The following is a 12,942-nucleotide window of genomic DNA, read 5'->3' as shown; positions in this document are numbered from 1 at the left end:
AATGTCAACTCCTTATCTTCGGGCATCACAGTGTCTGAAAATAATAGGGACCATGGTCTCCACGGCCCCCATGGTCAAGTGGGCACAGTGGAGGATGAGGCCCTTTCAAATCGGTTTCCTCCGCCAATGGAGCTCTGGGAATCCAGACACTCCTGTACGGATAACATCCTCTATGAGGGCGAGTCTGTCTTGGTGGCTACAACGGGAAAATCTCCTGAATTGTCATTCGATCGTTCCCGTTCCTTGGATCGTTGTGACATCGGATGCCAGCCAGACGGGCTGGGGTGCGCACTGCCTGTCAGAGGTGGCCCAGGGCAGGTGGGACTTTCCCACCCTCGGGTTGGTCTCAAATGTCCTGGAGCTTCGGGCAGCTTTTCGTGCCATCATGGCTTTCCGTCACTTGGTGAAAGGGTCCTCGGTCCTTCTACGGCTAGACAATACGACGGCAGTCGCATATATCAAGAGGCAAGGGGGCACCCGCAGTTCCTCCCTTCTGGAAGAAGTGAAACCGATCATGGCATGGGCCCAACGGAATCTTGCCAATCTATCAGCTGCTTATCTTCCAGGAGTCCAGAACGTTCAGGCAGATTTTCTGTCAAGAACCAATCTAGACAACAACGAATGGTCTCTTCATCCAGAAACCTTCAAGTGGGTCATCTCTCTGGGGATTCTTCCGGAAGTAGACCTGTTTGCCTCTCCAAACAATGCCAAACTGACGAAATTCTACTCGAGATGGCGTTACCCCCAAGCCTACGGGGTAGATGCTCTGACGGACCACTGGAAGTTCCACAAAGCATATGCTTTTCCCCCGGTCCCAGTGATATTCAAGTTCCTGCAGAGACTCAGGAGAGAGAGGGTAGAAATCATAGCAATTCTTCCGTTTTGGCCAAGGAGGCCCTGGTTTCCTCTGCTGCTCCAACTGAGCTTTCGGGATCCTGTTCCCCTGCCATTCAGGTCGGACCTTCTATCTCAGGGTCCAGTGCTGCATCCATGCCCAGCGCAGTTACATCTCATGGCATGGTCCTTGAGAGGGAAAGACTAAAAGCTCTTGGCTGTCCAAGTGCGGCAATGTCCACAATGATGAGTGCCAGGAGACCGGGCACCAACAAAGTCTACGAGAGGATCTGGTCTAAGTTTGAGGATTACATGTCTAATGAGTCCGATTTCATCACTAATCCTAAGATCCATCACATTCTGGGGTTCCTCCAGACAGGCTTAGACCTATCTCTGGCTGTTGGCTCTCTCAGAGTACAGATCTCAGCAATCTCTGCCTTCACGGGGACCTCATGGGCAAAACATCCTCTGGTCCGGCAGTTTTTCAGAGGTGCGTCAAGAATGAGACCTCCCAGGAAACCCAGGTTCCCCAAATGGGACCTTCCACTAGTCCTTGAGTTTCTCTCAACGACAGTTTTGGAACATGGAGATTCCTTCTTCCTTAAGAATCTGTCTATGAAGACGGCCTTTTTAGTAGCCATCACATCGGCTAAACGTGTCTCTGAAATTAGTGATCTAGGTTGCAAAGAACCTTTTCTGACATTTTTTCCTGATCGGGTTGTCCTGGTCCCTATGCTAGGGTCCAATCCGAAGGTAAATTCAGTTTTTCATGTCAACCAAGAGATTGTTTTACCCACATTCAAGTCTCAAGATGACCAGAGTACCCATCCGTTGGATGTGGGCGAAGTCCTTCAAACATACTTGAAGTTCACAGCTTCCTTTCGCAAGTCAGACTATCTATTTGTTCTCTTTTATGGAAAGAACAGAGGCAAGAGGGCTTCTTCCAGAACAATTTCTAGCTGGATAGTTCAGACCATCCAGTGGGCATATAGAGCCAAGGGACTGGCTCCTCCGGAAGTGGTGACGGCTCATTCCACCAGAGGGATTTCTACGTCTTGGGCGGCTTCCCTTCATGTTGCACCAGATGTCATTTGCAGAGCGGCCTCATGGTCCTCAATTAACACTTTCATGTCACACTATTGTGTTGAACCTGCTTCTTTATCCTCAGTTGATTTTGGTTTAAAGATTTTGTCTGTTGACGGTGCAAATTAAACCTATTTCTGTTTGACCAGCAGTTGCCCACCCGGGTGTGTATGGCTAGTTATTTCCCATACGTGTGCTGCCATGGAGTCTGTCAGGAAAACGGAAAATTTATATCAATACTTACCGTAATTTTCCTTTCCTGATAGAACTCCATGGCAGCAGGAGTTCCCTCCCATCTGCTGGAGTAGTCTATATATGGAACACGGCTCCTGTCTTGGAGCAAAAATTTATGGGAGTGGGGTCCTATAGGGTAGGAGAGGAGGCGGAGCCTACCCATACGTGTGCTGCCATGGAGTTCTATCAGGAAAGGAAAATTACGGTAAGTATTGATATAAATTTTCCGTTTTGTGAAAATTTATATTTGTGTCATTCTCAAAACTTTTGGCCACGGCTGTACACTATTTCAGAGATGTGCTGAATGTGAATAAGGCTAGGTTCACACCTGTGCAGGTGATTGCCGCTGCATCTGTTCCCGCAGCAAAAACAAAAAACGTGCTGGCATTTAGGAGACAGGAGGGGGTGCCATTAATTGTAATGGCACCCCCACACACTGGAAACTGCAGCACTAGGAAATACACTGCACTTGCGATTTCTGTGTGGACAGCATTTTCTAAAAATGGAGCAGGGTCCTTTTCCCTGCATTTTCAGAAGGTGCAGCAGCCCATTCAAATGAATAGGCTGCCATGCACATGCAAAATGCGGCTTCCAGAGTCACACTAAGTATATACAGACTCATATTTAAAATATACACAGATTTAAAAAATGTAACACCAAGGTGAATCTAAGAATCTTGCATGTAATTTAAGACACTTGACCAAGTAGGAACCATGGAGGTTCTATAATTTACATTTACCTGATTTTTCAGGCTCTTTATCCTCTTCTATTGTCTGCTTCATTGCTTCCCTCTGCTGTTGGAAACTTTTCCCTGTGAAAGCAAAAATAAAAAAAAAATATTTCAGATCCACTCACAAAAGCTGTATAACAAATAAGTAAAAAATATAATGCTTTGAAGACAGTAAAGTGCAATCTTTGGGAGTTTTTCAGTCAGGCTTCAGGATGTATGTAAATGGCCTACACCTATAGCAAGGGCATTAACCAAATTCGGTCAAAGCTACAGTTTGTTTTTACCTATAGGCACCCCTTATGCTGGCCATACACTAGCTGAAAAATTGTTTGAAAATGTGTCATTTGGTCCGTTCGTTTCGTTTTTCTTCCAGTTAATGGGCACAAATAGAAAATTGGTTTTAACTTTTCAGAGCTGAAAAATCGAAGGAACAGTTTGGAAAATTCTTCCGAAGGAAGGATTAATTGAAAGGGTAATGGGTTTCTTGCCTGAACTATTTGCACTAGGCATATGTGACAAAATGAATGAAAAACGGATTTCATTCAAAAAGGCTTTCCCCCTGAAAAGAGTAGCCAGCCAGCCACTTTTTACATGGCAATTCCGCAGACCAGCTCTTTAACCAAAGGATTCTGCGCATATGCACTGTCATCAAAACAAACCGTGACATTTGCCTTATGAAGTCCGTAAGAGCATCCACTGCAAAACAAAGTGCGAGGTAGATCTGACAAATCTTCCACAGACTCTCCTTGAGAAGGAACGGTCTTGGACACTCGGTTCATACAGGCTTTTTTAAAGACTAACAAACTCCTATGGCCCCTACTGCTGGTTGTATCGCAGATCCTTCAACAGCAAATCTGCTGGATCTTTAAAAACCTGGGCATTATCCACAGGGCAGGTTAAACTCTTGTTAACCGAAGAAATGGCAGCATCCACAGTGGGTATATTCCATTTCTTAGTAAACTTTTCCTCCATAGGATACAATAGTGAAAACCCTTTAGAAGCAACAAAAATCCTATTAGGATGATCTCAATCATTATACATTTCTTGCTCCAAGAGCGGATGTATGGGAAACGTCCGAGGACTATGAGGAGGGTGCAATGAGCCTAGAGAGGAAAAAGACTTCAGCCGTCTCTAAGGGAGGAAATTTGTATCCAAACCGGATCATTTTAGTAAGAGACTGAACCAACAATCTCTGGGCTTGAGAGGCTGATAAAGACTCCTCTGACTCTGACTCCCCAGAAATGGAAACCTCAGCTTGACCATCCATAGGATCATCTTCAGCAAATTTTTCCACATCTTCTGCCCAATCCTGAACTGATTCAGGGAGTGGCTCAGGTGAGGGGGATCTATCAGGTTTCCTCCCTCCTTGAGATGCTGCAATCATGCCAGCAATCTTACTCTCAAGGCTCGCTAATGCCAATGCCAAATCGTCCTTGGCGACGTAGGTTGTGGCAGAAGCACCTGGAGAAGCTACTATGCCTGACAACCGTAATGCCTCAGATTGGCTAGGTGCCTCCAGCTCTTCAGGGGAAATAGACACAGAGGAAGCAAGGCTAGAACCTTCAAGGTCTGACGGTGGCATTACAGTGCCCCTTCCAACTGTGCCTCCCCCAGCCCTTTTTCGGGCAGACATTGCTTTATAGTAGGGATGCAACGATCCGACTTTTTTGGTCCCGATCCCGAGTCCGATCCGGAGGTACTGTTTTGTGAGCTTATAACAAAATAATACTTCCGGATCGGTATTGGTATAACTTATAACTGTGCATTTAAGAGATTTAAGAGGTTAAACTTCCCTCCTCCGGCAGACAGAACGAAAAGATACATTGTATTCATTGTGTTTACTAAACTGGGAGACTGACAGGCATTTGCAGGAGGCTCTTTTTATTTTTTTTTCTTCGACAGCTGTTCTCTGCTCCCTCACAGCTATGTAAAGAGCAAAACCAGATCGGCCCGTGGATCTGTTAATTTTACCGATCCCCCGATCCAGCTATTATGGCCATATCGGTGCCGATATCCGATCCTAATATCGGATCGGTGCATCCCTACTTTATAGCAAGGCAAACTTGAGGTGCTAACTTCAGTATACTCAAGACTTGTGCCAAGCTTATACAGCTTATCACACAAAGCACTGATTTTTCCAAGATACAGGCCCTGTTTTGTGCCAGAAACATACACCCACAGTGACTCACGCAACCCAGCCGCTGCTGCTCTGTGTCCCCTTCAGTTTCTGATCGAGGCTGGTGCGTAGGCAACAGTTCCTTATAAATCGTGTCCTATTATGCTGTACTGCGAATGTGCGGCATGCTTCCTGGCATCCACGTGCACACCAATTGCATTCAAACACGCCCTCCATGCGGTGTACGCCTGTGTGAAAAGGCGAAGATTCATGTGTGCATGAATGGGCCTTTACCACAAACACGCTATCAAAAGGAGGGGACGAACACTTATGCGCCAAGGCGAAAACAGAAACATGGGGTGAAAACAGCTTAGGCTGAATCTTGTTGGTCACAGCTGATACCTTTCAGGTGATCAGCCCAGGCCAAAAACAGTGTGTCAAACAATAAGCAAAGAAATAATGTTTAAACAAACTTTGCATCAATCCCACAACTGCACAAGCTCATATAATCACAATTGATACATTTGGCACATTTAGGAATTCACTGAGGAAAGGCCAGAGCTTTTAACAAGATGTATTTTGCATAGCTTAACATTTATAGTCTCATGTGGAGACTCACACTGCACTCGGTCTCTGTTATCTTTTAAAGGGAACAATGCATAAAATATTTACATTTGCTGTGTAAATATTTTAAATTGGACTTATTAGTCCTGCCGCAGGATTCTGCTTTGAAACAGGAATCCAATCCTCACCCATCACGGTGAGCTTTGTCTTGGCGACCTTCAAGGACTGGGTCCCTTTGTTTAAGAGGGGGCACGGCCTTGGACCTGTAGAGCACCCTGCACTGAGCGCCTTTGGGGTTTGGTATTACCAAGGGTCCAGATCCCAGGGTCCAGCGCCTAAAAAGGACAACATTACAGGCAAAACCTTGTATCTGCTTCCCGAGGCTCAGGTACCATCTTTTTAGTCCACTGACTTTCTTAGATGGATCTGATAGCTATCCCCCTCAGATTCAGTGATCTTTGATTGGGGTATATAGCATAATCTTCTATTGAAGAAAATGTGGGGAGAATCTCCACCATGACCATCACCTTTAGACACTGGCGAAGAAACTGAGATACTTCCTGTGTGAGAGGGGTTATATAGGGGGATATCCTTTCTGTTTGGATGCCAGTGTCCTTCACCTGTAGGTGGCTATATAACACATATATTATGATTTATGGCTCGGTGTCCTGTGATGTACGAAAAGAAAAAAGGTTTTATGGAGTATTCATTTTTTTTTTAACATGAATGTATTATTAATAGATAATAAACAAATTTGGGAGATAAGGTATATAGTTTACCAAGCCATCACCAAATTTCAAAAGGCACTTTATAAAAAAAAATAAAATTGCACCATTACCTGGTACAAGCCCTGCAAGAGGCTGATTATCTTCATCTCCATCCCTGTAAGCCTGCCACCAATTGGGGTCATCCTGGCTGATAATATGAAGAATATCTCCTTTCTGGAAGGATAGACCGAGTTCTCGGCATGGCACATATGGGTCATCAGTAGGGTCATAGTCAAAATGTGCTTTCACATGGATCTTGGGGGAAAAAAAAGTTTTATTATATATGCATAATGTAAGAAAGTGTAAAGAAAGGGTAGAAGGTAACACTGTAATTAATTGGTAAATCTTAACTGCAATTTAGTTTATACATAAAGAAATTATGAAATTCACAGATGCAGATCTTTTACATATAAGATCTACAATGGAAGCACTCGTACACAACAATCTCTAAGATGTTATAGTTCTCCTCCATTTCTATTAATCTATCGCATTAAAAGTGGCAAAAACTCAAGCAGCTTTATATAGGTTATAAATAGTCATACATGTTAAATTCTACAGCTTATCAGGACTGAAGATAAAGATTTTATCCTGGAAAAGGATAATTTCCTAAAATGGGACTTTTTGTCTAATAGTTGGCAGTAAGGCTACATTCATATCTGCCATTAGGGCCAGCGCAAATTGCAGTGGCAGCAAATTTTTTTTTTTTTTTTTTTTTTACAGCTGTGGATGATAACATCTACGTGCAGCCGCCTGCCTTTTCACTATAATGACAGGTCGCTAGCGGCCACAGCTATTCGTGGTGCTCCGCACAGTCAGCAAGTACTTGCAGATCGCTGCAAACTTCCCCTATCTTTCTGAGCAAGCCAGCAGTGGTGAAACGCATTAAGGAAGGTGGTTGAGGGAGGATTGTATGTAGTTTTTGTCTTTTGACAAATTAAATATAGAAAGAGTTGCTAAGTTTTGGAGCACGGCTTATGTTTTCTTTTGTTTGAGTGGAGATGGGCTGTGGTAGTCAGCACTTGGGTCATCCATGTGGGTTGTAAGAATCAAGTGTGGCGTTGAACCATGGGTTTGGTAATTACCTTTCCCTAAAAATGGATCAGGCATCCCTGAAGGAGGCATTTACTAGAACCTGTAAAATGCGTGCCTTACCCAACATTCCTTTTTTTTTTTTATTCTAAACCCTCCCTTTTCCCTTCGCATTACTGCCCCCACCACCTATTTTATTTTTTTGTTAACTTAATTTTAAAACATTTACAAAGACCAAGAACGCATTGCCAATAAAAAAATGGAATCCTACCTACCTAACTTCTCCTACCCATTCCAGCTCTGCTCTTTACACAACACACCCTTAGAACCTTCCTTAGATTAAACCTTGCAATCCTCAAACACATAATAAGAAATGAGAAACACACAAAAAAGAACTAGAGTTTTTCACAATCTGCAAGTCAACTACTAGGTAGAAAAAAACAAAAACTTGTATATATTGTAAGGCCCCTTTCACACGAACAATCTGATCAGATCCACCTGTCGGTTTTTCAGGCGTACCTGATCAGATGGAGCAGCGGAGACATGTTCGCTGACACCCGCTGTTATTCGATCCGATTCTGTCCGTGAAATCCAGATGGATGGAAACCCTATTTTCCATCCGTCCAGCGGATCGGATGAGAACGGACAGGCGGTCCGCTCTCATCCGATTCCCACATAGAGGACAGCGGGGACCTGACAGCTCCATCTCCGCACACAGAGCGGAGACACAGCTGTCATCCCCCTGCTCAGCGGGGATCGGCGGATCGATCCCCCACTGAGCAGAATTGACTCCGCCGATGGAGCGGACAGTGTGAAAGGACCCTAACACTCCAGATTATTTACCTATTGCATATGCTGTACGCAAACATGTTTTAAGAATTGCTTGCATTACCATTCAATTTTTTGCAGGGCCCTCGGATTCCTACTGTATTAAAGTCTATTGTATTTGTACTGTCTACCCTCAAGTTGTAAAGCGCTGCGTAAACGGTCAACGCTATATAAATACTATATAATAATAATATTTGTTTGCGATTGTGGAACATATTTTATATGAATGAATTTTTATTTACTGATTTGTTCACCAGTATATATTTATTGAGACATTATATATTGGGTTATTGTATATTTTGGTTGTTTATTGCATTTTTCTCTTTCAATATCTCTTTTATTGTAATTTTCCAAAAAAAAAAAAAAATAATAATAATACACATACACAAAAGAAACAAAACAGCAAAATATCAACATAAAATGTTGCAATAAAATTATTGATCATAACATTTTACCTCAAAAAAAAAAAAAGGGGGGGAGGGGGAGAAGAGGAAAGGAGGAAAGGACAGGGAGAGATATAGGAAAGGGGAACCTTCCATCCAACTCAGTTTAACCGTCACACAATAGGGTTTCCACCTTCCATCCAACTCAGTTTAACCGTCACACAATGGGGCAGCGGAGAGACCTATTCCTCATAGCCCATTCACATTTTACCTCAAGATCAATAAATTCATTCCTACTAAGCAATCCTTACATTAACACATATACCTTATCTAATCCATTGTCACCATACATCTTAGATTGTTTAGCCATGGATTCCATCTAACCGCAAATATTTTCTTCACCGAACTTATAGTAGCCATCATTTTTTCCATCTCACATTGCTGATTAAGTAATGTAACAATATCAGATGGAGATGGTCTCTCCTGAGATTTCCATCTTCTTATGATTAAGAGTTTTGCCGCTAATAAAAGATGTAAAACCACTACTCGGTACTTTATATGTATCTCATGGATATTTAGGTGCAAGATAACCATCTCAGGACTTGGAATTATGTTTTTTTCCACGACTTCTGAGATCATAGAGAATATTTAGTTCCAAAATGCTCTAATCGATTTACACCACACTCTCTCCAACAAAATGCTGGAGTTAAGGGGTAAAATTTGTAAAGTTTAGTGGGGGTCAAATACCAAAAATGTAAAGTCTTTTGATATAATTCCCATTCTATTTTTGTACACACTGATTTGAAATGATTATTAAAAAAAAAGCACACTATTTTTAAGGACGAGAGCCCTTCCATTCATAAGAAATGCTAAAGGGTAACTCGAGTTTTAGCTATTTTCTGAACAATTCAAGTAAAACTGGAAATAAATGGAGTATATATACTCAAACCAAATATAAACCTTGATGCAGTTCTGCAGATAGACCCCACAGCAATATGTAACATATGCACATATCTTACTCTTCGCACACGAGAAACTTTAAAGATTAACCCCTTCCCGCCAAAGTAACACAAATGTGGCCTCACTGCACTGGGCTTTATTAGGTGTGGCCGCATATATGTGTTTTTCCATCGAGAGCCCTGGGCTCCGTACTAACGATCAGAACCCAGATCTCCCAATTTCAGGTCACCTGATCGCTGTGGTAGCCTCTGATTGGTTACCACAGTGATCAGTCACTGTAAAGTCCACCCTTGTGTTTCTACTTTCTGTGAATGGAGAAGGATACAATGCATAGTATATTTTGGACACGATTTTGTTTTAAATTAGCATTAGTACCAGTTAGTGTTTTAGGTAGGACGAAAAATGCACACTATTGCTTCTGGGCTGTATTACAGGTACAAACAACAAATACCATATACGTATGGTAGGTTTGGTATGTCCAAAGGGTGGTAATAAATAACGTGTACTCAGACTGGTCTGGGGTGGTAAGTGGGGTCCCTCAAGGCTCAGTCCTAGGACCAATTTTGTTCAATTTATTCATAAATAGCATTGAGGACGGGATCAGTAGTTCGATATCAGTTTTTGCAGATGACACGCAATTAAGTAGGGCAATAACTTCACATAGTGAGGCAGAAATCTTACAGAATGATCTGAACAAAATAACAGAGTGGGCAACGACATGGCAAATGAGGTTTAATGTGGAGAAGCGTAAGGTATTGCACTTGGGGACTAAAAACATAAAAGCACAATACACTTTGGGGGGGACCCCTGGGGGAATCAAAAATGGAGAAAGATCTGGGAGTCTTAGTGGAAGATAGACTTAGTAATAGCATGCAATGTCAAGCTGCAGCTGCCAAAGAATATTAACTTGCATAAGGAAGGGGATGTATTCCAGTGATAAATCTATAATCCTACCACTTTATAAATCACTTGTCAACCACATCTGGAGTATTCTGTACAGTTCTGGTCGCCGGTACTCAAAAGGGATGTGTTGGAGCTGGAGAGAGTCCAGAGGAGAGCAACTAAACTGATTAGGGGATTGGAGGACCTTAATTATGAAGAGCGCTTACAAGCGCTTGATTTATTCTCCCTGGAAAGGAGACGCCTGAGAGGGGACATGATAGCATATACAAGTACCACAACGGTGATTTCAGCACAGAAAAAAAAAACTGTTCAGTCGCAACGAATGCATGAGGACACGTGGCCATACAATGCGATTAGAGGAGAAGATATTTAACCTTACGCTGCGCAGGGGTTTTTTGCAGTAAGGGCTACAAGATTGTGGAATTCTCTACCACAAGTGGTAGTAGCTGCAGGGAGTATGGCTATTTTTAAAAGACTCTTGGGCGTACATCTCAAGGATCATAACATTCAGGGGTATGTGAGATGATTGCGTCCACACACACAGGTTGAACTGGATGGACTATAGTCTTTATTCAACCTCAACTACTAACGTAACTATGTAATACGTGGTATCGTTGCGATCGTTAGGAAACCTATATATATCTAGCAGTTGTGATGATATGCACGGTTTTACTTACACAGGCCAAAACTGCAAAATTGTGCTTAGGCATTTCGATTTGTTGTACCCCTAGATGTGAAAGGGTTAAGTACAATTTCGTACAAAACTGAAACAATAGATCCAGACCACAAGATAGACCCTCTATTTTCATTCCATAGAACATCTTATTCATGCTCTCCAGTCTTTATGGAGCCACCACAATTGTCTACAGTGGCCATGGCTCAGTAGCATATAGAAAAAAGATCAACTATACAGAGACTGAGAAATGTGGCAGCAAGCAATGGCCATCCTAATGCTGAGCCCCCACCCCCTTCATCTTAACTGCATAGGGGCTGTTTCTCCTGACTGTAAGAGTGGCCATACATTATACAATTTTCAGTACAATTTTCTTGAAATTTACCTTCAACTATGTAGTACAAAGGCCTACCTAATTGGATACAAGTGAAAGTGTTGTTTATCTTTGACCTCGTATTATGTGGTTTGTGGTAAATCTAACAGACAATTGTACAAGAGAATTGAACATGTATGGCCAGCCTCAGATCTGTTGGAAAACCCGATGCAGGCTGGATAGTGTGAAAAAATTGTAGTAAATAGAGTGAAGTTGTTCTAATTTGTTATCAGCATAGCAGATTGGGGCATTCGTATATTTTCGAAGTACGTGTGCAGGTAAAGAACAACAAGTGTCCCTAAAATTATATCACTGACTCATAATTATATTGATAATGCTCCTCGCCCACGGCAAAGCGAAGAAAACGCTGATGCCCAACATATATTGGAAAATGAAGGTAAGCGTCCTTGATATCTATAGAGGCCAGAAGATCCCCTTGATGAAGGGATGCCACTACCGTGCAAACTGAATTTTTGTACCAGCACAAAGCAGTTCAAGGTCTTGAGGGCGAGGATTGGACGAACTTTGCCTTCCTTTCTGGGAACAGCAAATAGGCTTGAAAAAAAATCCCTGAAAGCGTTCCGATTTCGGAAGTGGTACAATGACCCCATGTAAGAGCAAATCTTGCACCGCCACGAGGAGACCTCGCAGGCAATCTAGGGACAAACGCAGGTTAGAAGGAAAGAAACGGAGGCGAAGACCAAAACTTCATCAAGGTCTGGGAGACCAAGGTTATGGCAAACACTGGCCTCAGGATTGAACCTGCCATGGTAAAAAGATGGCGGACCAAGGATTCAGCCTTCCTATCAGCAGGGTTTTTAAAGGACGGAGTGTCCTCCACTGGTAATAACGTGACTTTATTTAGCCTGGAAACCTGAGAGTTCACCACTGGTAGCACTGTCAGTTTCTTTAGGAGGGACTTTTCAAAATGATACCTCCTAGCGAAATGCCTAGGTATCCCAACCATTCATTTCGGGGACCCCCATTGCGTAGCGACAATCTTGTCTAAATAGGCAGGAAAGGGGAACACTCTGGATGGCCTGCGGGTGTCAAATTGCACTGGTACAGCTGGAGCAGCATCCGCTGTGTCCTCCATTGGACTTGTATCTGCACTGATACAATCAGTGCCGATACAAGCAGTGCCTCTACAAGCGCCTTTTCTTATGCAGAGGTGGTGGAAGAGGAATCATCCTCACTATCAGAGCACTCAAAGTGCGTAAAACGCAGTTCCCGTGGGTGACTCGTGTCCGCAGTGTCTAAATCAGCCTCAATCTGAGGAGGCAGAGGAAACAGGTAAAGGCGGAGTGCGCTTTTTACCAGATCTCTTTTGTAAGACCATGTCCACTTTAGATACCAGAGACTACAGGGACGCCATCATGGCTGCCATAGCAGAGTGGGACCCCCCCCCCCCCCCTCTGAGAGCTGGTCAGGTGGTGAGACATGTTCTATAGGCTCCATGGCACGC

At 43.1% G+C, this 12,942-nt stretch overlaps 1 protein-coding gene across 1 annotated transcript in view; it reads right to left on the bottom strand.

The window, feature by feature from the left end:
• The window catches only part of PALS1 (protein associated with LIN7 1, MAGUK p55 family member), a 239,688-nt gene that overhangs the window by 94,309 nt on the left and 132,437 nt on the right, over positions 1–12,942 (bottom strand). Inside the window, exons 8-9 of the mRNA XM_082242942.1 lie at positions 6,400–6,583; positions 2,891–2,962 (exon numbers count right to left, since the gene is read on the bottom strand). Coding sequence (XP_082099068.1) covers positions 2,891–2,962; positions 6,400–6,583 — 256 coding nt within the window. The remainder of the gene's footprint in view (positions 1–2,890; positions 2,963–6,399; positions 6,584–12,942) is intronic.

Source organism: Pelophylax lessonae (genome assembly GCF_965119305.1).
Source record: "Pelophylax lessonae genome assembly, chromosome: 13".
NCBI lineage: Eukaryota > Metazoa > Chordata > Amphibia > Anura > Ranidae > Pelophylax > Pelophylax lessonae.
Note: the sequence above shows the minus strand (reverse complement) of the source record. Positions and strands in the feature narration are given on the sequence as shown.